Source organism: Quercus robur, chromosome 8, assembly GCF_932294415.1.
Source record: "Quercus robur chromosome 8, dhQueRobu3.1, whole genome shotgun sequence".
NCBI lineage: Eukaryota > Viridiplantae > Streptophyta > Magnoliopsida > Fagales > Fagaceae > Quercus > Quercus robur.
This window is the reverse complement of record NC_065541.1, coordinates 50342467-50369052: the sequence shown is the minus strand read 5'-3', so window position 1 is coordinate 50369052 and position 26586 is coordinate 50342467. Positions and strand designations below refer to the sequence as shown.

Here is a 26586-nt window from a genome sequence, read left to right as displayed (position 1 = left end):
TTGCGGTTTGTGTAAATCTCTTGTGAGATCTAGAGGAGCTTTCCTTTACACAAACTTAGGGTTTTCAAGGAGGAGATATTCTCTACACCTTGATGATCAAAACAGTTGCTGCCATAAAAGCTTAAAGAATACACAAGCAGGGGTGCTTGTAGCTGGTGGGGATCCAAGAAAGAATGAGTCCGTGGATTCGGAGCTTGCACGTGGTCGTGTCAGTAAGTTCTACTGGTTGGTAGCATTAGGAAGTCGAGCGGGGGTGCTTGTAAGTCCTTTTGTATGAACTTCGATTCTTTCAAGATAGTGGATTCAAGTTTACCTTGAGGATAGCTAGGTCAAATCCTCCCCAGGTTTTTACCGGTTTGGTTTCCTGGGTGATCATATCGTGTGTTATTTATTTTCCGCTGCTTTGCATGATTTGATCTTTATTATTGTGATAACCTAGACTTGTTTAATTGGACTAAGTAACAACTTGGCTAATTACCTAGGTTTAATCAATTGTTTAAGGGGTCTAAAAACTGTCAATTAGTATATCCGTGTGTAGTCTCTCACTCAACAGCCTGATTTTACAATTGGGGTGAAGAGTTTGCACTTGAACAAAGGTGTGCCCTTTATCTATTGCATTTACCTTTGCTCAAAGAGTAAGAGTTAGTAGTGCCTTATGGATCATCTTGCCTAAAATATTTTTAGTGGGTTGTAGCTCAATTGGGTTCAAGACCCACCGAGTGCCTATGTAGCTTACAAATTAAAAGACAATCTTCATTTCTATCATGATATCATCATTCTTATAACTGCATTTATCTATCTATATATATATATATATATATATATAAAGAGCATTAGCATTGGGGTGTAAAACCCCCCAATTTGTCAATTTAGAACCACACACCCAAAACCAACTTTATTTAAGTGTGTATTGCTAAAATATTTGGACACTTTGCTATAGTAAATTGTTAATTTTACAACTTACTATAACTTGGTGTTAAACTTAAAAATTATTATTTTATTCACTTTCTCTCTTTTCTGAATCCATCTTCTCTCTCACCTGTGTCCATCTCAACTCTTTGACTCTCTTTCTTCTCTCTTCTCTCTTTGACACCCCATTCTCTCTCTTTTAGTTTATCCAGTTTTTCCTCTCTTTGATTCACTCTCTCTATCGCTTCCTTCTTTGAGTCACTCCCTTTCTTTATTCATTCCCTTTGTATCTCATTCCTCTCACTTACGTTGTGGGTTGTGGGTTTTGTGGATCATGCAGTGGTGGGTTTTGGTCTATGGTATGGCGGATTATGGTGGTGGGTTGGTTTGGTGTGGTGGTGAGTTGTGATAGTGGGGTCAAATTTGTTAGGTCCTTATTATGTATGGTGATGTCGTTAGACTGGGCATCACCAACACAGACAAAGAGAATAAAATTATGTAATGTAACAATGAATGAGGAGTCCCAGTATTTATAAACTCCTCATGTCTCTTGGAAAAAGATATGTCTATTTTCCAAGAGATGCATCTTATCTAAAAGACACACCACTTCTATAAATAACTAACTTTAACGCTTAATTGATTCTCTGCTGTTGGTTGGTGAAGCAACACCATTCACCAAGTGGGTGTTATTATATAAGTGAGGGTGCACCATATTATGGTGTGATCACCTATCACTATTATATGCTAACATCTCCCACTTGATCACACCATAATAAATGGTGTTAGCTACAATCAACATATACTGTAATGTCACCGTGGCATTGCCCTATGTTGATTCTCATCTCTGTCTTTCATAGATCGATGTCAATGTCTGACTTTGGCAAAAATTGTGTACACATCTTGCCATGTACCACTAACTGCACCCTTCATTATATATCACTCCTGTAGTATACTCCGGATATCTTATCATTCACTATTATTTCAAATAAATGGCATTGAACATGTGGAACACTTGTTACCACATGCAATCGGGATTCTTAGTCCACACCCGCGCCACCAGTCGATGTCCTTCAGCCACATATGTTAAACATGTGTTGACCTGCACTAAATCGTTTGATACTTCCTCTAAGCCAGTATCGTGAAGGTTTTCTCATACGACTTTAGCGACCTTTTTTTATTATACAAGCTGTATTATGTATGATGCACATTAGTGGACTTTACATTCATACACTAATTTCTTATACAATACTATTATGTTTGATATTGACCAATTATGTCCCTAAAGTAGAAGCTGCATAGCCATGTTCTCCAGGCGTCCCCAGTCCATCCATCTATGCAAATACGTGTAGTATATCATCTTGGTTTTTGGATTCACAAGTCTCATATTTCCTACATGTACTTTAAATTTATCTAAATTCAATCCTTTGGTCATAGGATCAACCACCATCACGCTTGAGGGGATAAATCGAACTCGTATTTCACCCCTTTCCACTATATCTTGAATATAGTGATTATTTGTTTCGATGTGTTTGCTTTTAGAGCTATTTGCTCCACTTTTTATCAATGAGATAGTAGATTTATTGTCACAAAACACATCAATTAGTCCACTTGGTATACTTAATTTTAAACTATTGACAAATCGCTTAATCTAGACTGCTTCACTTACCGCTGTGCTGCATGATATGTATTCTGCCTCCATGGTATGTTTTGCAACACAACCTTGTTTCTTACATAACCAAGAGACAGCTATTCCACCAAATAGGAATACATGACTACTAGAAGATTTTCTATCATCTACATCTCCTACAAAATTAGCATCTGTATATCCTATTATTTCTAGATCAATAATTCCAAAACATAATTTCATACCTTTGGTGCCTTGGAGATATCTAAAAATTCTTTTGATTGCCTGCCAATGTGCCATTCCAAGATTAGATTGATATCTACTTACCAATCCTATTGCATGACAAATGTCTAGCCCTGTACCTGTCATTGCATACCTTAAATTGCCCATAGGTTGGGCATATGGGACTTTTTCCATAAATTCTTGGTCTTTTTTATTCTTAGAGCACATATTCTTACTTAATATAGTTCCTTTACTTACAGATGTATTCAAAACTTTTGATTCTGCCATTTTAAATTTCTTAAGTACTTTCTCCAAATAGTTCTTTTGATCCAGATATAAGAATTTTGTATTTCGATCTCTAGTTATTTTAATTCCTAATACATATGTAGCAGGACCCATATCTGTCATTTCAAATCTTTATGATAGGAAAGATTTTGTCTTTGAAATCATGTTTGGGTTATTTCCAGCTAATAATATATCATCAACATATAATGATAATATTGTTAACTCATCGTAGCATTTCCATATGTAAACACAATGATCTAGTGGACTTATCTCAAAACCAATCTCTAATATTGCTTGGTGGAACTTTAAATACCATTGTCTAGAAGATTGTTTGAGTCCATACAGGTATCTTTTTAATTTATAAACTTTATCTTCATGTCCTTTTATTTCAGAACCCTCTGGTTGTAACATGAATATATCTTCTTTTAATTCACCATTAAGAAAAGTTGTCTTGACATCCAATTGACGCAACTCTAAATCCATTCTTGTTACAACATACATAATTATTCTATTTGAAGTAAATTTAGCTACTAGTGAATAAGTATCAACAAAATCTACACTAGATTGTTGATTAAAACCTTTAGCCACCAATCTTGCTTTATATTTATCTAAACTACCGTCAGCCTTAAATTTCTTTCTTAAAACCCATTTACAGCCAATGGCCTTTCTTCCATCTGGTAAAGATGTTAATTCTTAGACATCATTTTTCTTGATGGATTCTAATTCATCTATCATAGCATCTTGCCATTGTTTTGAATCATTGTGTGCCATTGCTTGTCCGTAATTAGTTGGGTCCTCACTTAAATTTTCCTCTATATTATATAAATGATAGTCTTTGAGAATAGTTGGCAGCCGTCTAATCCTTTTACTCCCACTGTTCTTAGGATCAAAGGTTTGTTGATCCGGTACCAATTTATCTAAAATTATTTTGCTCCCACTTTCAGCAACATCCTTATAATGATCTTGTGTTTTATTATCAAGATCTTCTTGTAACCTTATTTCTTCAAGTGGTGTAATTTGATTAGTGCTTTCAAGGAAAATAGCATCTCTACTTTCTATTAATCTCTTTTCTTGATTATAAAATCTAAAACCACTACCGTTTTGAACATATCCAATAAATTTGCACTCCCACGTCTTCCTTTTTAATTTATCTCTTAATGGATTTGGTATTAGTACATGGGCTTTGCATCCCCAAACTCTTAAGTTTGATAAATCTAGTTTGTGACCAGTCCAATATTCATAAGATGTAAGATCTTTGGATTTTATATTAACTTTGTTTAATAAATAATTGGTAGTTGTCAAACCTTCCCCCTAAAAAATCTGCGGGAGTTGTGAATATGCCATCATTGATCTTGACATTTCCATTAGAGTTCTATTGCGTCTTTCAGCAATACCATTTTGTAGAGGTTTATAAGGCATAGTATAAATATGCCTAATTCCTTCCCCTTTACAGAACTCATCAAAGGCTTCATATTCACCACCTCTATCATTATTTATACTTTTAATTGGCCGTCCTAATTGTTTTTCTACTTCAGTTTTATAATTTTTAAATATTTTGAGTGCTTCATATTTGTGTTTGAGTAGATATACATATCCATATCGAGAATAATCATCAATAAAGGTGATGAAGTATTCTATTTCTTTGTGTGTTTTGGTTCTCAAAGGTCCACAAATATCTGAGTGGATTAGTTCTAATAACTCTGAAGATTGCCAATGTTTGGTGAAAGGTTTTGCTATCATCTTTCCTTTGATACATGATTCACAGACATCAAAAATTTCAATGTTTAAATTAGGTAATATACCAATTTTACTCATTCTTTCTATTTTATTTTTACTTATATGTCGTAATCAAAGATGCCATAAATAAGAAGAATCTGACACAATAGAATAATAGCAAACTGAATCTTTATTAAAAATATTATTGTCAAGTACATACATATTATCAATTCTCACTCCCTTGAGTTTTATATTACCCTTACAAATTGTCACACGACTAGACTTCAACCTAATTTCATAACCTTTTTTATCTGGTATAGAAACAGAAATGAGATTCCTACGAACATCTGGTACATACAATACATTACTTAAAATTACAACAATACCATTAATAGATAATCTACAATTTCCTTCACCTAATACATCACTATAAGTATTATTTCCCATATAGACTTTTTGTTCTTCTAACTTCTTTTCCTTCAGATCAATGAACAATTCTTTACTTCTTGCTATATAGTTGCGGCTGTGTCGATCCACCAATTGTCTGATAATGGCTTAATTATCATTGCTTCAAAAATGGTCATTATTATTTGCTTTGTTCCATTTTTTTTGTTATTATTATTATTATTATAATTAGGATAATTTTTCCTAATACGACCAAATCTTCCACAATGATAACAAGCATTTTTTGGTCTTCCTTTGTTTCTTTGCTTATTTGGCCATCGTTTTTGTAATTTTCTTTTCTTATATGGAAATGATGTATTTTTCCATTGTCACTTAGGGGGTTTAGATTTAGGAATTGTTTGAGTCATCAACAAATTATGATTTTTATTTTCAGACTTTCTTCTTTTCATTCTTTCTTCGTCAAGTACTAACAAAACAGGTAATGATATCATAGTGACTTCTTTACCACTATGTGTGAGTGTAGTAACTATATAATCCCAAGATGGTGGAAGGCTATTAAAATGGTTGTTACTAGCATTTTGTCCGACACAAGATTATCTGCATCGGCTAATTCTTTGGCTAAAAGTTCCATGGTCCATATTTAGCTTCTAATGCTTCCAACAATTCCTTTGTTGTTTCTTTATCTTCAAATAAAGGTATTATATTGTCTTTCATATAGTGTAGCATAGAAGCTTTAGCAAGTGAGTCATCCACTTCCCAATTATCTTTAACTTTAATTCCCTCATTGTCATTTTTATCTATTGGTATGGGTTTTGTTGTTGACAATGTATATAAAGTCCTCTCATGTGTCAACAAATATTTTATATGATGTTTCCATGATTGGAAATTAATGCCATTGAGAATTTCAATACGATTAGAATCAGATGAGGTTTACCACCGCGCACCCTAGGTACGGTGGTCACTCCACAAGTATAAGCGCTTGTGGGATGTGGGGTGTGGGGCACAAGGGCCAGGGTTCCAGTTTCCAAGAGACAGTTTCACACACATATACACTTAAATTAGGATAGTTTATAATTTCTATCTTGTATTAACAAAAAATAAATAAATAAATAAAATGAGGTTTTTATTGTCATTGTAAAGTAAATATACCACCCAAGAAATATATTGAAAATGTATTTAACGTAATAACAAAATAAAACTAATAAACACACCAAACTTTTTATTATATAAGCAAATTAAGTGCAATAAAAATTCTTATATTTTCTTTGTTAAATACAAACACACCAAACTGGAAAATAAAACTAAAAAGTAAAATAAAATAGACTTACATATAAGCACATTATTTAAAAGGAAATAATGAAACTGTTGGGAAATTTAGACCCCGGTTGATAGAATTTACAAGTTTTAAACCCAAGTTATTAATTAGATTTATTATGAATAAAACTTGTTAAAACAAACAAACATCAATATCATGTCATAATCATGTAGCGGAAAAATAAATAAGACAAGATATGATGACTCAGGAAAACCAATGAAACAAACTAGTTTTTACAGTAAAAAACCTGGGGGGAAACCTTCCCGAAAAGCAATCCACTATAGTAAAGTGAAGTTTCAGATCTAGTACAAAACCTTTGTCCCTAGACTCTACAATCCTCATAGATGAACTTACAGCAGAAACCTTCTACCGCTTCAGAACCTCTGAACTCTTCAATATATGAATGCCACCCTTTGATGCACGAATCCCAGTACGTGACTAATCAATTGCGCGGATCCTAGTATGTGACTTAATCACCAACTAGAAGAAGATTTTTAGCTGCAAAGCTCTTCACTTCATCAACAATGATGATCAAGTAGCACTTGGTTACAAAACCCTAAGGCGCAAAGACACAGTAGCTTCTTTCAGAGAGAATAAGGCATCGGTCACCTTTTGCATATGTTCTCCTAGTAGTCTCTTATGTGATAGCCTCTAAAATAAGCCTTATATAGGTCTAGGGTTGTGAGAAAAGAAACCCTACACATATATGTCATCATGGGCCGAAAATCAGATCTGAAAATTTGAATTCTCGTAACTTCTATCGATTGAGAGGTGTCAAGGTGGTGTTGAGCTTTAAACCTCGACAGATACAGCTATCGAGGAGCTATTGAGGAGACAGGAGATTTCTCGATTGATCCACCTAGCTATCAAGAGGTGTCGAGATTGCAATAACAATCAATTGAAGAGCTCGACATATAGCCTAGCTGTCGAGAGGTGTCGAGCGGCTATCGAGCTTTAAAAGTCAGCACTTCTTCCCTTGTTTCTTGGACAGATTTGCATGGCTTCAATACTAGACTTGAACTCTTGTTCCTTGAAGTATTAAATACATCCTAGATCTACCCAATTACAAGTAAAGTGCGTTTTGTCAAAGGATTAGCCAATTACATAAAATATTGATATATATTCCTAACAAGTGAATTACATATGTCATAACAGAAACTATTACATATAACGACGCTTATTCATGTGTCCTTTCCAATATGCTCTTCTTGGGTTTTGCCATGGATATCCTCTAAATGATTGTACGTGCCTTCTCTTGTATTGTGGGAATCTCAAATTGCGTCTTTGTCTTATAGGCCTAGATGAGTCTCCTCTTTCAAATTTGCTAAAATTTCTTTTCCTTTTGTAATGAGGATTTGGAATACCTTTGACTTGTTTACCCTTTGACTTTTTGTCAATTTGTGCTTAAAACTATGAATGAACTTCTTTGTAATAATTATTGTTGCTGTAACTATTTTCAAAGTCAAGAGAATCCAATTTTTTATTCAAGTTTAGAGACTCAGGAGAACCACGAATTGGACTCAGAGTGGGCCTTCGTTGTGGGCTTGATTCAAGACTTGAATCACTCCAAGTCTTAATAGATTTGCGAAGTGGGCTTGGTAGAGGAGTTGGAGGCCTTATAGTCTTCCTGGCTATTGCTCTAAACGTGGACATGTTTTGGGTTGAATAAAAGGTTCAATAGGATTAGGATTCAATTGCTTTATCTCTTGAACTTTGGGATAATCTTGGGGATTGAATTGCTTTATCTCTTGAACTCTTGAACTTTTGGGATAATCTTGGGGATTGAATTGCTTTATCTCTTGAACTTTGGGATCGAATTACTTTAATACGCGTCTTCCTGGCTTTTTTATTTTTTTGGTTGCAAATCTAGCTGTTAATGCTTTAAGACAAAAGGTGAAAAGCTAAAAACTAAGAGTTTGTTTGGTTTGTGTTAGGTTTGTATTCATTTTTTATTTTCATTTTTTGTACTTGTGGGGACATTAGAAGGCTTTTGTCCGCTTTGGGGAGCCAGTCCCTCACGGTTTTGTCCTCGTCTCCGAGTGTGGTTGGGGGATTTTTGCCATGAAGTGATTGACACCTAGGCTCACCTTTGTCCCACATCGGTTAGAGAACCCTCCCACTCAAGGTTTATAAGCTTCTGGAGCAACCAAGAGTGTACCACTACTACACATGTGTAGTAGTGGTACACTCTTGGTTGCTCCAGAAGCTTATAAACCTTGAGTGGGAGGGTTCTCTAACCGATGTGGGACAAAGGTGAGCCTAGGTGTCAATCACTTCATGGCAAAAATCCCCCAACCACACTCGGAGACGAGGACAAAACCGTGAGGGACTGGTTCCCCAAAGCGGACAAAAGCCTTCTAATGTCCCCACAGTACTCATTTTTGCACTCAAATCTTGTACTCATTTTTTTTGTTTCCAACACATATTTTTGTTTGGCATTAATTTTCTACTATTGTTTTCCCTAATTTTTTTTTTTTTTTAACAACCCCCAACGGATACAAACATAGAGGAAGCCTTTGGTAGTTATCATACCCGCTAGAAACCATTTACCTCCTACAAACTAGTAATAATCAGAGTAGATATGCCTAAAAACATACAATACACAACCATGGATCTACCATTAGATTTCAGCAAACTCACCCCCTAAACACCTTAGATTCACCATCAGATATGCCTTAAAACAAATAACCATCATAACCAGTTCAACAAACCAATCCACAAAAAAACCACCACGCCCAAAAGGAGTCCACTACCAGTGAGCATTGCCATGGATCACTCTCATCGATTGACCTCCACCACCATTGAGAGAGAGAGATTTTGATTGGATAACTTACTATTAGTGGGACCCATGAAATTGGTTTTTTTCTTTTACGAAAATGACATGATATTCACTTTCAAATTGAAAATGCCCAAAAATTGTATGCTGTTTTTTGAATACTGAAAATGAAAACTGAGTACAAAAAACACAACCAAACTAGTGTTTTTTGTGGTGGGTCCCACAAAAAGCTGAAAATAAATAATGAAAACACCACATTTTTTTCTCAAACCAACCACCCTCTAATATTTTTACCAAATAGACTCTAAATCTTGTGTATGACTTTTTCAACTTTTAATTTTGGATACTTTAGTGGCAAAGCCACATTGAGATTGAAGGAGGCCTTGGCCCCATAAAATTTTCGGGAAAAAAAAAAGAAAAAAAAAAGGAAATATATATTTTTGGAGAGAGAGAGCTTTTGATAGGACAACTCACTGTTAGTGGGACCCACAGAATTGGTTTTTTTATGAAAATGCCATGATATTCATTTTCAAGAAAATGAAAACGCCCAAAAATTGTATGTAAGTTTTTTAATACTAAAAATCAAAACTAGGTACAAAAAAACAACCAAACCAGAGTTTTTTGTGGTGGGTCCCACAAAGATTGAAAATAAATACTGAAAACACCTTCTTCTTTTTTTCAAACCAAACACCCTCTAATATTTTTACCAAATAGACTCTAAATCTTGTGTCTGACTTTTTCAACTTTTAATTTTGGTTGCTTTTAGACTAAATTTTTGGAAAAAGAAAAAAAAGAAAAAGAAATATATATATATATATATATATATATATATTTTTTTTTTGGAATTATCCTAATTAATTTGAAACTTTTTGAAGAACCCTTATTTTTTTGGTTACCCATACTTGATAATATGCATATATAGATTTAAGAAAGTCTAAAAATAAATATAACTTTTATTTAAATAGAATACAATCCAATTAGTGATAAATATATGTGTCAAAAAATTGCAATCATTAGACATTTAGCATCTATAAAATGAACACAGAAGTATTTTAACTTACACCATAGTAGTATAAAATTGGAAGGTCATAGGCTTTGTTGATCTGCCACACCACCAAGTCCACCACACAATTGCAGAACATTTTGATCAGTGCTCACACAGGTGACTCTCTCTCTCTCTCTCTCTCTCTCTCTCTCTCTCTCTCTCTCTCTCTCTCTCTCTCTCTCTCTCTCTCTCTCTCTCTCTCTCTCTTCGTTTGCCTTTCTTCTTCTTTTTTCTCTCTAGTTCTTCTCTCCCTTAGGCTACATTATTGTAGTTTTGTGATTTACAATGTAAAAACTAACAAAACTTCCATGTGAATGTGTAAATAATAATGACAGACTAGACTAGACAAGATAGACAAAGTTCCCTAAGCTTCCATGTAGGCCCCTATGTAGCTGTGCCCCTGACCCCCTCTGTTACCCGCTTTCCAAATTACCAGGTTATGCACTTTTCTTTTCATTTGTAATATATTATTTGTAATTACAATTTTATATATATATATATATATATATATATATATATATATATCATATGGCATTATTAATGTTTTTGATTAAAATATACTACTATATAACATTTAATTTATTGATGAAATAATATAACATGTATTTAGTTGTTTTTTATTAGAATTTTTTTATGGGTTGAAATTTGAATGATTGTTTGTCTTTTATTTAGCAATCTTTAAATTATTAGTATTATTTTAATATATTTTTTTAATCTCAATCATTTTATTTAATGGGTGATAATTTATTTTGATAAATCTAGGTTCATTAGTAAGTTTAGGACTATTGACACATTCTTGAAATGTATATTGATTACTGAAATCTATATTGATTATTAAATTGTATTATACATTACTATTCTAGATTTCATACACACAAAAAATTAGTTGTCTAGTTTTATGTATGACCCCCCCCCCCCCCCCCCCAAAGATAAATTCCTAGCTCCACCATTGGGTTACTTTATAAAGGAAAAGATTAAAATGGATATGTGACAAGGTGTAGGTGATAAAAAAAAATAAAGTAAAACACTTAGTGTTTCCATTTTATGCTTTATCAAGTATTGTATGTCATACATTTATCCTTTTTTTTTTTTTTTTAAGTAAAAAAATGGGTAACACATTTTGAGTGACAAAACATAAAGTAAAATAACAAAGTTTGGCTTTAAATAGGTTCAAAATTATCTTTCCAACTTTTATGTGGTTATATGACTATTATCTATACATGTGTATTATTTAAACAAGTCATATGACTCATTACAAAGGTTATGTGACTAAAACTACATATATGTATGGTCTTTTCAATTGTCACATAGTAAGTTAAAAGAAGATAGCTATAAATTGGTATGAAACCAATTTTTTTTTAAAAATAAAGTACTTAGAATGGGACCGATAATTCTTGTATAACAATCTATCATAATGTTTATCGCGAGAGTTCTTACTATTGTTTCTTTTTTCCATTTTACTCTGCTGTAATTATTGCCACTTCTACATTAATTATCCATTTGTTTAAAACTCTAAACATTTACTGCCTGAAATTGTTGGAAAGATTGATTAATTTTTTATATTAAATCATTTGCAGGCTACCAAGACACAAAGCAATTATGGCATACACATACACTACTCCATGGCTCTTGGTAGTAGCTGAGCTTCTAATACTAGTCTCTATAACCGAAAGCAAAGTTCCAGCCATCATAGTTTTTGGGGACTCAACCGTGGATGCAGGAAACAACAACGTGTATCCAACCATTGTCAAGAGCAATTTCAGGCCTTATGGACGTGATTTTGCTGGTGGTCGCCCCACAGGACGGTTCTCTAATGGTCGCATTCCTTCAGACTTCATTTCTGAGGCTTTTGGGCTCAAACCAACAGTACCCGCTTACTTAGATCCTGCGTATAATATATCAGATTTTGCCACTGGAGTTTGCTTTGCTTCTGCTGGGACAGGCTATGACAATGCAACTTCGGATGTATTAGTAAGTATCAAACCAAACCATATCTATCAACCTATGCATAAAATAAATAAATAACCATGCGAAGAGCTTTTTAGCTCAATTGGCAACTCTTATAGTCTGTTTGGATTGAGAAGAAATGAGGGGGAGTAGAGTAAAGTAAAGTCGAATTGGCCCAAAATTAGTCTATTTTTAGCTACTCCTATTCTATTCCTCTCCCCCCCCCCCCCTCCCCCAATCCAAACGGACCCTTAGAGTTTCTAAAGGAATCCCCTCTCCATTGTAACTATCAAGTTATCCACTTTGTGACATTATCTGTTGGTCCCTCCTCTATTATTAATTAATACTTTTTTTTTTTTTTTAATTCTACAAATTTAGGTTCTAACTGGTTGAGAATTATCTTCTCAAATTCATTAGGTTGCAATTTATATGACAAACCATGTGTATTATTTAAATGAGTCACATAATTCATTTAAAATTTTTGCGACTAAAACTACATATTAATGGTTTCTTCAATCGTTATATAATCTGTTGAAAGAAGATAAAAGCTCAAACTAATTTGGAGCTAAACCTTTTCCATTTTTTTTGTTTTTTGTTTTTTTTGCCTTATAAAAGATTAATTGATTCATACTTTTCTTATGAGTAATTAATACATACTTTTTGTTATTCTAATTTCTCAATGCGTGTGCATGAGAAAGTTATACCAATGTTTAACTTGTGCTTCCTTAATTTGCAGAAAGTGATACCAATGTGGAAAGAATTGGAGTACTACAAGGAGTACCAAAACAAGTTGAGAGCCTATGTTGGTAAAGACAAGGCAAATGAGATTTTGAGTGAGGCCTTATATTTGATGAGCCTAGGAACAAACGACTTCCTAGAGAACTATTACTTATCCCCTAAACGACAATCTCAATTCACAGTCCAACAGTATGAGGATTTTCTCATTAGACTTGCTGCAAATTTCATCAGAGAACTGTATAGTCTTGGAGTTCGGAAAATATCACTCTCTGGACTTCCTCCAATGGGGTGTTTGCCACTGGAGAGAACCATAAATATTTTGGGTCAAAACGAATGCGTGGAGAAATTTAACAATGTGGCGCTGGAATTTAATGGGAAGTTAAATGGTTTGGTGACAAGGTTGAATATGGAGCTTCCAGGACTCAGATTACTATCTGTAGATGCATACAAGATTCTCGATCAAATCATCAAGAAACCTTCTTTATATGGTAAGTTCATACTCCTTGTACTTACTGTAATTTGGTTTTACTTTTTTTTTTTTTAGCTGAATTAATTTGGTATTACCTGCTTATGATTGTGATTAACAATGATATTCCTCCCTTTTTTTTTAATAAGTAGGTAATAAATTTCCTTTTAAGTATATTAAATTAAATGACTTTGGATTCTCAAAAAAAAAAAATTATATTTTCTCTAAATATAAAACGTAATATTTTTTTAATTAGTTATTTGACTTGTTTAAATAATTCACATAAACAATCTTACAAATAATCACGTATGTAATAAGTTGAAAAAAATATTCTTCTTTATTGGTTTATTAGAGCTAATCTTTGTTCTGTATCTAATATCTTTCCTATTATTTGGTTGAGGATGAGTGAAGGGGACACACAAATATTGCTTGTCAGATTTTTTTTGATAAAAAATTTAAAAATACGGTCCAAATCAACGATTATATTTCATTGGGTTAGGACTTAAAAGAGACCAAGGAAAACCCATATCCTTGCTCATGACTTATATCATGTTTTGATATTTATATTAAAAAAAAAATGGAATCAGATTGGTAGATTATAAGGACTGGAATACAATGAAATGAATTATGATATTTTTTCTTAAAAAAATTAAAAAAATTATGATATATATATATATATATATATATATTTTTTTTTTTTTTTTAAGAATTGAAAGAAAATAAATATATAGGTTTGGGAAATATAAATATATCCATCCAATGAACTCTTCTCCCTCTCACATGAAAGAGGAGCTGCAGTTGAGGACTCTACACGAACCTAGTTCGTGTGAAAGTAGAGACTCGCCACGTGGCGAGTTATGACACAAAATTATACCAAATCTTGTATCTCTAGCATTACTCTTGTGAATAATGCAAAATGGATTCGTTTGAGAGTAGAGTGGAGTCCATAACTTCTCTGTATTAACCATTGAGAGAGATTTACAACTTGACACTACAGGGGAGAATGGACCTTTACCATAGGTGATGGACATAAGTCCACATCTCTACCGTCATTGTTACTCTTTTCCTCCCCTGAATTAGTTAGTCACTTATTACTAGTCATAAATAAAACCATATGTAACTAGACATAAAAGAAGTTGTTTATTCTTTCTTTATGTGTTTCGCTGATGAAGGAAGAGCGTGAATATTGACTATTGTCTGTAAAGAAAAAAAATAATAAAAAAATTGATATTTTAATGAAATATAATATAAAATAGATAATTTGATGTGTAATATTTTGCACGAACTAATGCGAATGTTTTGTGCCCCAAAATTAGAGCCGGCTCTACTTGCTATACTAATCCAATTTGAAGGAAAAAATTGGCCTTTGCTCTTTTTAAAAAAACAATCCAACATTTTGCCCCCTTTCCCAAACTAATTAGAGAAACGCCCCTCTTTTGAAACTCGATTCTCTCAAAATCAATTTAAGCCCTATAGTGGCGTTTTTAAGAAACCTATAGTGATGTTTTAAGGACCTATAGTGGCATTTTGTAACTCGAACTCCTTGAACTTGAGTTATAGGTAAAAAAAAGAAAAAAAAAAAATTACATGTAACTCGACTTCATGGAGCTCGAATTACAAAACACCACTATAGGTCCTTAAAACATCACTATAGGCTCCTTAAAACACTACTAGTGAGCTCTAAAATTTTTTTTTTTTTTTTAAACTCGATTTTGGGAAAATCGAGTTTCAAAAGATGGATATTTCCTTAATTAGTTTAGGAAAGGCGGCAAAATGCTCGATTTTTTTTTTTTTTTTTTTTTTTTTTTGAAATGGGGCATTTGCCCATTTCCTCCCCAATTTGAAATAAACAATACATGTCAGGTTTTGTTTTTATTTTATTTTTCCTCTACTCGTAAGTTCTTCAGTTAAAACAAATATGAAATTCGTTGTGGATTGGCAGGATTTGACGTTGTACGAAAGGGATGCTGTTCTACAGGCAAATTTGAATTGAGTGACCTCTGCAATAAGCTCAGTCCGTTTACTTGTTTGGATGCGAATAAGTATGTCTTTTGCGATGCCTTCCACCCTACAGAGAAAACAAATCACATAATCGTCAATAGTTTTCTTGATAAGCTTCTAGCATATTTTCGTTGATTGCTTTCATCCAAAAATAACAATAAATAAATAAAAAATCTCTGATTTTTGTTGTGGTTGATTACCATAATATCTCAATTAAAATATTTATTTATTTATTATAATGATGGATTTCTTTATCTATTTGTTTGGTTTTAGATTTTGTCCTTATTCTGTAATATAACAACAATGGCTCTATTGTAATTTAACGATAGAGGTCCAAATCCAATGGCAATTGGAATCTCGACGTGATTTTATTATTATTATTTTTTATTGATCTAGCTAGACCTGAATTTGTTTTTTTGTGTATTTATCCACTGAAATGTTTGAGCCTGAATTAATGAGGAAAGATTGAATCTGATGTCCAATTGCATTTGACCCGTTACGATGGTAACACGTGTGCATTTTTTGTCACATCTCATCATTTTAGTAGATTCAATGCATTGGACCTACGCTAAGTCTATTAGTGAGAGTGAGAGTACATATTAGAGTGGGAAAAAAAAATCTATTGTTCTAATTCAAACCAAGCTATCACGAAAAAAAAAATATGGTTATTAAGCAAAAAGTTGAAGCCAAGGGATTCTATATTAAAAAAAAAAAAAGTTCAAGCCAAGGAGGAAATATTTTTTTGGCAAGAGTGGAATAATATAATTATTTACTTATGTTCTCAAAGTTTGGTTTAAATTAAACATGTAATTTAAGCAATATATCACTAATCAATTTTACATTTTCTTTATAAAAAAAAAAATTACATTTTCTTCTTACAGCCTCTACTCAATATTTTCAAGTGTAAATTATACTTTTCTATCCTAAAGTATCACCCTCATTATACTAACCTTTTAAATTATTGAAACGCACATGATTGACACCCCAAAGTTATAACTTTATTTCAATACCCTTCCTACTGTTTGTTTTATATGAATGATAAATTAAATGTACATCAAAGGCATCATTTGCCATGTTAGCACTTACACAATAATAAAGTGGATTAGTCTGTTTATTAGACCAAAAAAAAAATATATATAGTGTCGATACCTGATTTACATCCAACTCATTGACACGATTTTTTTTTTTTTTTTTTTTTTTTTTTTTTTTTTTTTTTGTGCGCGCGCTCTCCTAATCTAAGTTGAGCAATAAATTTGCAAACCATAGATATTGGCTCGGGGATTCTTTTATGCTCAAGGAAGATATTAGCAGGCACATATATAATACATAAAAATTTTCAAGTACGATGGGAAGAACTGGCTAGCTAGGTAGCGTCATTCTCTTATTATCATGTTGTGTGTTGTGGACTTTTGCGGGGATTGGCTCCATGTAAGTCTACCTATATATGTGTGATGCTTTTGCTTGGAAAAGAAAGCTTAAGAACTATACTTGATGTGAATGGTCTATTTTAGAGCTTACTCTAATTTCTTGAAGAGGGGTACTTCCTTCCATTCCTAGTTCTCTGCCTTTTGGACTACTTTGGGCAGCTTCCTTCTAGACAAGTCCAGCCCTAGCTAAAGAGAGTTGGTTCCTCCGAAGCTTACCAAGAACTTCTTACTGTAGAAGACCTTCTATCTCTCTCTCCTCTATACGTCATCTCTTTCTATGAATGCCTTTAATTTTTTGAGTATTGTCAATGTCCTTAATGAGGTTCAAATTGGCCATTTATATATAGTGAAAATCGTTGTTTCATTCCTCTTAATAAAAATGTTACTCAATTCTCTACAAATTTATGTTTGGTCATTTTTCTGTGTTTGCAATGAATTGTATGTGCAGTGAGCTATTACTCTGCCTGACAATGTATTAAATTTTGGTGGCTACTGGCTAGAAGGTTAGTGATTCTTCTCCTCGATCGTGCATATAGTGCATGTACGGAAGCTATGTTGTTTGGCTATCATGCCTCTATCAGGAAACTAAACTTAAAATACACACAAAATTAGTATTGAATTTGAAAAGCATACAAAACTTATCACACATGATAATGTATGTGTGTGATTGGGTTTACACCTTTTTAGATTCAAGCTATATATCTTGAATCAATTTTCACGTTTTGTTGGATATAATTCTTTTCTCCACTATAATTTTCAAGAATGGTCTAGTAATTTTTTGATGTTGCAAGTGATACCATAATGAGAAAGCTCCATAGGTTTCTATAGAGACTATATGAAACATGGCATCAAAATTTGTTTAGATATAAGGCGAAAACCACATTTTCGTCCCTACATTTTTACACAATTCCACTTTGGTCCCTAACTTTTTTTTCCAACGCTTTTAGTCCGTATCCTAGAAAACGCATCTCGTTTTTGTCCCTGCCATTACATCAGAGACAGAAATTGCACAGGTGGCAAATGGAAACTGACGTGGCCATTAAAATAATAATAAAAAATGCCACGTCAACATCTAAATTAAAAAAAAAAATTTAATTTATTAATTTTAATTAAATAAAAAAAATTAAAAACAGAATTAAAAACTAAAAATCACATGAATTGAGATTTAAGTGTGTCTTGAACAAGAACAATAAGAACACAAACCCAGATTTAAGAACACAAAATTAAAATCCAAAAATCACAAATAACTCTAAGAACACAAAATCAATATTCCAAGCTCAAAACAATCTTTCCCGAATTATTAACAGGGATCTAAGCATATAAAAACCATTGTTATTAATTTCGTTTCGTTCCTGTCGGAATTTTTCGTGCCGGCGTGCAATCCGGAACATTAGTACCATCCATTCCACCTCGGGTCAAATTTCAGTCTGTTTCGGGATGTTTCGGCCATTCTAGTCAATTCCGACCAGTTTTGGGCGAAATGGAAATTTCGGCTGGTACCAGTTTTCCCTTTAAAAAAAAAAAAAAAAAAAAATCTATTCTACAACTACATCACTCTATATCTCAAATCAGATGTTCACAGATCCATTCACGGCTTCTATTTTGACAGGATCTAAATGTTTAAGTTCAATAGAAAATAATCACAACCCAAAAAGAAATTAAGAAGAGAGAAGGAAAATAACAAGTTAACAACAATGGCAGTGTCTTCAGCAACCTTCATTTGCATACTTGATCTATGCTTTTCCCTTTTATTTTTTTGCTTTATTTTCTTTCTTCACTGCATTGTTTCACTTGCTTGTCTTCACGTTTCATCAAACCTTCAAATTGCTTGTCTTCACATCAAACCTTCAAAGTGCTTTAGAGTCTGAGACTTCATGTTACTTTTGAACAATGACTATGGTTTGGTAAAGTTCTGAATGGTTCCTACTTCCAAGATATGATTATCTTTTAGTGGATTCGAAAATTATTATTTTATTTGGTTTTTGAATGGTTTGGGGTTATTAATACTGCTGCCTACTAGAGTACATTGAACAGAGAGTCTACTTTGTGTAGGCATAGAGCTTTCCAGTCTCTTTATCAGTTATCACATTGTGAGTTATAATAAATTAATAATAACTATGAAATGCTGTGGAAATTAGCATAATTCATGCAAAAAAAATTATAAAAGTGGAATATATATATATTAAATCCAAAACATCCTGAAACGATACACCGAAATTGGTCGGTACCGAAATATTCCGTTCCACTGAACAAACCGAAATGGGTTCCAAAACAGAATTAATAACATTGTTAAAAACAACACATGAACCCCCAAACAACACATCCACCCATGATCGGCCTCACCTCCACCCATGACTAGCCTCACTTCCACCGTGGTCAGCTCTACACATCGATTCTCAGGTTTGAACTTCCTGGATTTTTTTCGTTATTTTCCACCTCCACCGACTTTACCTCCATCGTCTCTACCTCCACCTTCAATAGCTCACTCATTGGCTTTACTTTTTTGCTATGTGGGGTTACTAATTTTATAGTTTTAGTGCTACATGGGCTTATGACTTACTAGTCTCGATTTTAAGGCTGGGTTTGTGGATTTTTGTTGGGTGACTGGGACATGGTGGTGGCTGGGATTGTGGGTTGCGATGGGTGGTTGGCCGGCTGTTTTTTTCTTTTTTCCCTCTTCAACACGTGGATTTGTGTGGTCGTTGGAGTGGAGGTGGGTGGTTTTGTTTCAATCTGTTGGTGGTGTGGGGGGTTAGTGGAATGGTGGCTGGGATTGTGGGTTGCGATGGGTGGTTGGCCGGCTGTTTTTTCTTTTTTCCCTCTCTCCACACATGGATTTGTGTGGTTGGTGGAGTGGAGGTGGGTGGTTTTGTTCCGATCTGTTGGTGGTGTGGAGGGTCAGTGGAATGGTGGTGGGTTGGGTTTTGCCAATTTGTTGGTGGTTGCTTGGATTTGCTAGGATGTGAGATTTGGAGACTCAAATTTCATTTTACTGGGTTTGAATTTAATTTTTTAGGTTTTAGATTTGCTGGGTTTATGTTCTTGTTCAAATATATAATGTGTTCATGTTTAATTTATCAATTTTATATGGGTTTGTCAAGAATTTTGGCATGAATTCTAATTCTGGGTTTCAGCTCTAAGGTTTTAATTTTCTGGGTTTTAAATTTTGTTTTCATGTTTAATTTCTTGTTCATGTTTAATTTGATGTGGGCTTATAGTTTAATTTTGTGTTCTTATTTTCTGGATTTTTTATTTTTGGATTTTAATTTTGTGTTCTTAGATCTGGGTTTGTGTTCTTGTTGTTCTTGTTCAAGACACACTTAGATCTCAATTCATGTGATTTTTAGTTTTCAATTTAGTTTTTAATTTTTTTATTTAGTTAAAATTAATAAATTAATTTTTTTTAATTTAGATGCTGACGTGGCATTTTTTTTAATTTCAAATAACATTTTTTATTATTATTTTAATAGCCACGTCAGCTTCCGTTTGCCACCTGTGCAATTTCCATTTCTGATGTAACAGCAGGGACAAAAACGAGACGCGTTTTCCAGGATAGGGCGAAAAGCGGTGGAAAAAAAAGTTAGGGACCAAAGTGAGAATCGCGTGAAAATGTAAGGATGAAAATGTGGTTTTCACCTAGATATAATTATAATAAGTTTGGTTAATGGGTGCTCTTAAGTCATTTGTTAATTGATAATCTTAAGAAAGTTTTGATACCATTTTTATGAAAAATTAAAAAAAAAATTGTAAAAAATTATTAACTTTTTTCTTTTTCCATAAAAAATTTCTAAAAATATATAATAAACCAATGTCCTTAAGCATCCATCAACTTTTTCCAATTATATTTGGCAACGGATCATTTCAATATTAGAACACGTGATTACTAAAATGTATGAGTTATAAGATAATTTTTGACAAATTAATTCAAAATGTGTACTACAAATTGCATAGGACATTGACAAGTATCAAGAAAAGCATAGAGAACTATAATGAATTTATTGCAAACCAATGAATTATTATTATTTTAAAACTCTTGTTAACAAGACCCATATATTATACTATATAATAAATTTGTGTCTTGGAAGCCATAATTTTGTTTTTCCTTACAATTGGTTGTTTTCTCTTTGCTGCACTCTACTTGTAGCAAGTGGTTATAAAATAGTTTGGTTGGAGAGTAGGAAGAATTTTTATGTGTGTCTAGTGTCTTTGTAGACCCTTTGTGGCTCTCCTTTAATTTCGTGTTTGTAAAAACTCTATCTGTTTGTTTTAGTAATGAATCTCCTTTTATGCCCAAAACAAAATAAAAATAAAAAACTAGGAAATTTATTATTAATATTATGCGAATCAATACTAGATAGTGGATAACTAAAACCACCACACATTCAATGAGCTCAATGCAATGTTGCAAAATTTTGGTGGGGACAAGTTGGGAATGATAGGAAGATTCATTGGAAAAGCTGGGGTAAATTATCTTAGCCTAAGAAAGAGGGCATGATGGGTTTTTGGGATTTGAGATATTTCAACATAGCTATGTTAGCAAAGCAAGGTTGGAGAATGTTGCATGACTAGGATTCACTTATTTTCCAGTGTTTCAAAGCTATATATTTTCCACAGTGCCACTTTCTAGATCCTGTTGAGTCACCTAATAACTCTTATATATGAAAAAAGTATTATGGCAGCAATGCCTATCCTGAAGAGTGGATGTTGTTGGAGAGTAGGAAATGGGTTATCCATTAGAGTACATGCAGATAAATGGATTCCAAATCACCCAACAAATAAATTTCTCTATCTGATGCATGAGGGTGATGAGGAGTGGCGGGTTTCTGACCTCATAGATCCAGATTTAAATTGGTGGAGGCATGATCTCATCATGGCAACCTTTCATAGGAAATATGCTGAGGCCATTTGCAGAATATATACCACTAAGTTATAGGTCTGTGTCTACCTCAGTTGTATGGCTTAATAATAAGAATGGTATGTATTCTGTTCAATCTGGGTACCATGTGGCAAGGAAGGTGTTGAGAGAAGAGAATTGGGTTGAAAGCTCTAAGGATCCAATTGGCCAACAGGTATGGAGAAATCTTTGGAAACTTCAAGTTCCTAATAAAATCAAGGTTTTTGGATGGAGAGCATACCAAAAAATACTATAAAAAGAGCACATCTATTGTTAATTCTTTATCCACAGATGACATAGAAGGTAGTTTCCAATAGTAGTCTCCTTGTACCCTTTTTATTTAGCTAAAAGAAATTGTGATTTAGTCATTGATTATTTTTTTGAGTTTGTTTGTGGGGTAATGGGGATTGAAATTATGATTTTATATGTTCAATTTTGGTTAGCAAGGTGTGGAATTTGTTTATGATTAGGGTCATTGTCAATGCCTCCTTGGTGTAACGGTACAACCATAAGATAAACATGTTACAAATGCCTATGTATGTGGATAGCGGAGAGAAACATACACACAATGAATGCTATTCTATAGAAAATATGTCCCATCTTAACTCAAAAAATATATTTGATGGAACAACAACATTATATACAAATACAAAAAAATTTCACAATAGTTGAGTTAGGAAAATTTTACTAGTTCTTATCTGATCCAACTATTGACATTTGACACCACTTTTTTTAGCTCATCAATGCAGCTGATAAAACTGTTACCCACCATTTAATGTGGAGGCAACATGCTACCCCAAATTGGAAACTTTCCCTATTATTACTGATCCTCTTTCTTCAGACCATTCTTCCCACCTAGAACGCCTCAGAGTCCTCTGTCTCATCCCTTACTCTCCTCGGGCCCGTGATATCCCCACATCAACACTGCAACTCTTCAACTTCATCCTCGGTCCTCAAGCACCCACAATAACAATAATAATAATAATAAATACTAAATTTATTACCAAAAGTTACTATATGAAGTTTAAAAACTGGCATAAGAGTTAATATTTAATAGTGTAATAAATAATTTTTTAACTATTTTTTATTTAAAAGTTGGCATAAATTAGTTTTTATTGTAATTAAATGACATGCAAGTGCATATGTGTGTTTTTTTCCCAAGTTGTTTTGGACTTTTTATTTCCTTATGATTTTTGGGTTTTTTTTTTTTTTTTGGATAAAAGATAAATTCTACTCTAACCTAATCTAAGTGTATATGTGTGTGAAACTCCCTCCTAGAGATTTGAACCCCGGCCCTTGTCCCCTCACACCCCAAAAGCACTTATACTTGTGAAGTGATCATCGCGCTAAGGGTGCGTGGTGCTGGATTCTTTTCTTTGATATCGACATTCATGATCTCTTTCCAATTTAAGAGCTTGACCAAATTTTAACATTTAAGGGTTCGTTTGGAATCCACTTATTTGGCTTAAACTGAAAACTTTTTATTGAAAGTATTGTAGATAAATGTAAAAGTTAGCTGAAATCCTAATAATCACTCTTTATCATCAGACCAAGACACCAATTACTTTTTGGTGTAGGCGGGGAATTAAACCTCAGATCTCTTATACAACCATCAAAGATTTTATCAGTTGAATTAATTAGAACCCACTTTTTAAGCTATGAACCTAAGCGGCGAGACAAACTAACACAATTTAACCCACTTGATTTCCATTTTAACTTAGCTTTCTTTTGGGGTTGAGTTGTATAGATTATAGAAGACTCAGTTCTTGTTAGTTTTCATCCACCTATAAAGGCTTTCATTCTCTACTCAACACTATTTACTAGGTTGCCTCGGCCATTTTAAGTCCTTCAGTTCTAGACATCTATCCCAAGTTTCTATGTTTAACAATTTCAAAAAAAATTAAGACATCCAATCAACAGAACAAAGAAATGCAAAGATAGAGTGGTGTGTAAGGAAATCAAATTGGCAATTGCATATTTCCTAATTCAAGTTTAATGCACTAAATTTCCTCAAAAAAAAAAAAAAAGTTTATTGCACTAAAATCTGATATGTTAACTCAATTAGATCATTAATGCCAATAAATTTCCTTTTAAAGTTTAATTCAAATTTGAATTAGATTAAAATTTTGAAAGTATAAAAGATGTTTGGGTCTTAAATGAGGAGATTTGGTCAAGGTTTTAAATTGAAAAAGGAAATAAGAGGGATAATGCGAATTTCTTTTATATTTATAATCGGAAACAAAAAATTTCAAAAGACGATTTTTTGGTTTAAGAACACTACATTAGGATATATAACTGGAAAGAAACCAAAGGTGAAAAACTCAAGAGAGGATTTTTTTTTTTTTTTTTTTTTTTTTTAATTTTAGGAACGGACGGATCAGGTTAAACTTGAGACCAACTTGAAAATTCCTGAGCACTAGACTCAAACCCAAACCAAACATTTACTAACTCACCTAAAACCCTTTAGGTCAAGTTGTTCCTTGCTCACCCCATTTATATATATATATATATATATATATATATACTAGTGTGTAGCCCCGTGCATATGTATGGGTACAATTAAAAATAATCACAATTATACAGTTCAAATTATACATGGTATTAGCTTATATTTTTTTTAAACCATACATTTCTAAAATATGTAATAGTTTCTCGTTATATAAATTGATTTTACATTCTTTGGTTTTTGCACTCAATAATTCACTTGTCAAAAAAATTAAAATCTTAGATGGACACGTGGCGAAAAATTGGACTCCAATTGAAATCCAATTTAGAATTTAATTAGATTTAGACTCTTTGATTTTTACACTCATAATTCACTTGGCACAAAATTAAAAATTAAATGGTACACGTGGCACAAAATTGAGAATTCAATTAAAATCTAATTAGATTCTCAATTTTGCGCCACATGTCCTACTTAATTTTTAATTTTGTACCAAGTAAATTATTGAGTGTAAAAAATAAAAATTGAATAATCTAAATCCAATTAGATTCTAAATTGGATTTCGATTGGAGTTCAATTTTTTGCAACGTGTCCATCTAAATTTTTAATTTGTGACAAGCAAATTATTGGGTGCAAAAACCGAAGAGTCCAAAACTAATTAAACTCTAAATCATATATATATATATATATATATATATATATATATATATATATATATAATGAGAAACCATTACATATTTTAGAAATATATAGTTTAAAAAAAGTGTAAGTCAATACTATGTATAATTTAAATATCTTCTAAAAAAATGTATAATTTGAACCATATAATTGTGATTGTTTTTAATTATACCTGTACATATGCACGGGGCTACACACTAGTTTATTAATGATAAGGGTGAACATAAATTGAAATAATTTTTTCTTAGAGAGTTTCAACTTATGACGTTCGCTCCTAATGATAGATTTTTATCATCAAACCAAGACATCAATCAATTTTTGGTATAGGCAGGGATTGAACCTCAGATCTCTTATACAACTATCAGAGACTTTACAAGTTAAACTAATTAGAACCCATAAATAATTGAACTTAACTAAAGTCAACCTAAATTGAAATTGAAATTGAAATAGTTTATCCCAAACGCAATCTAAATTGAAATAATTGAACTTGACTAGAATGAAATCGTTCCATATTTAAAAGTATTAAAAGTGATTTTTGGCCAAAAGTTTGGCAGCTTGGCTTTAAATCGTGGAAAACGAGGGGGAGAAAGAATGCACACAGCACACTTTCATTGACGTGTTGGAGTTCAGATGTATTTCCTGCAAATAATATTTTATGCAACTTTAGTGTAACATCATGCTCCTCATGTTAAGCGATCACATTTTGGATGTGAAAGTTGTTACAAAAGTTAGAATTACTTTTTTGTTTTTGTTTTTGGGTAATAAAAAATGAGAGTTAGCTAAGTTACGCCAATTCCGGGGTAAGGCGCTCAGGTTAAGACTCGCAGGCCAACCCTTATGGATGCCCGGCCACCAACAAAAGATTTCCAGCAGCAAAACTCGAACCTAAGTAAGTTAGACAAAGCGCTCGAGCCTTACCAACTGAACCATCCCCTGTTGACAAAGTTAGAATTACTTAATTCAAGCAAATCATATGCAGAGTTGTTGCAAAAGTTAGAAGTACTTAATTCATGACAATGATTATCGAGCACTGCAAGCAAAAGTTAGAAGTACTTAATTCATGACAATTATTATTGAGCACACCAACTATTGCATGCTTATTGTACATACATTAATTGTTGTGCCGAACTGAAATTATATTTTTATTTCAATTAAGAGAAATAATATATCCACAACAAATCTTATGTGGCAGGTTGTTACATGTTGTTATTAGTAGAGTAGAAAAGTAATTTTAGTGATAAGTTCAAATTAGAACCAATAACAACTAACCATTTATGATTTGTTGTAAAAATATTGTGAAAATATTGTGGACATATCATTGTGATTTTTTTTTTTTTTTTATGGGATGTGAAATCATATTTTACAAACACATTCCGATTGTTTATGGAGTGTGTAATAAGAAGTGTGCAAAATTTAGTTTTCTTTCTATATGGTAACAATTATATTCGCAACATTTTCACAACAAATTTTAAGTGTCAAGCTATAATTAGTCCTCATATGAACTCTTCATTTACTGTGAGAAAGTCCAAAGTAATATTTCTATTATTATTATTATTTTTCCACATATGATGTACGTGATTCACATGAGCAATAAAACAGCAGGTCTTGGTATAACAATAATTGTCCAGACCATTACTCGAATTTGTCAACATAGGTACACAGCTTGTCGTGGAAAATAAAATAAAAGTTGATAGC

The 26586-nt window shown here is 32.8% G+C and overlaps 1 protein-coding gene across 1 annotated transcript in view; it reads left to right on the top strand.

Moving 5' to 3' along the window:
• The first annotated feature begins 11880 nt into the window (after positions 1-11880).
• LOC126696868 (GDSL esterase/lipase At2g42990-like) overlaps positions 11881-26586 on the top strand; it is a 34308-nt gene continuing 19602 nt past the window's right edge. The window contains exons 1-2 of the mRNA XM_050393595.1: positions 11881-12268; positions 12981-13470. Of these exons, the coding sequence (XP_050249552.1) occupies positions 11897-12268; positions 12981-13470 (862 nt within the window). The 5' untranslated portion in view covers positions 11881-11896. The remainder of the gene's footprint in view (positions 12269-12980; positions 13471-26586) is intronic.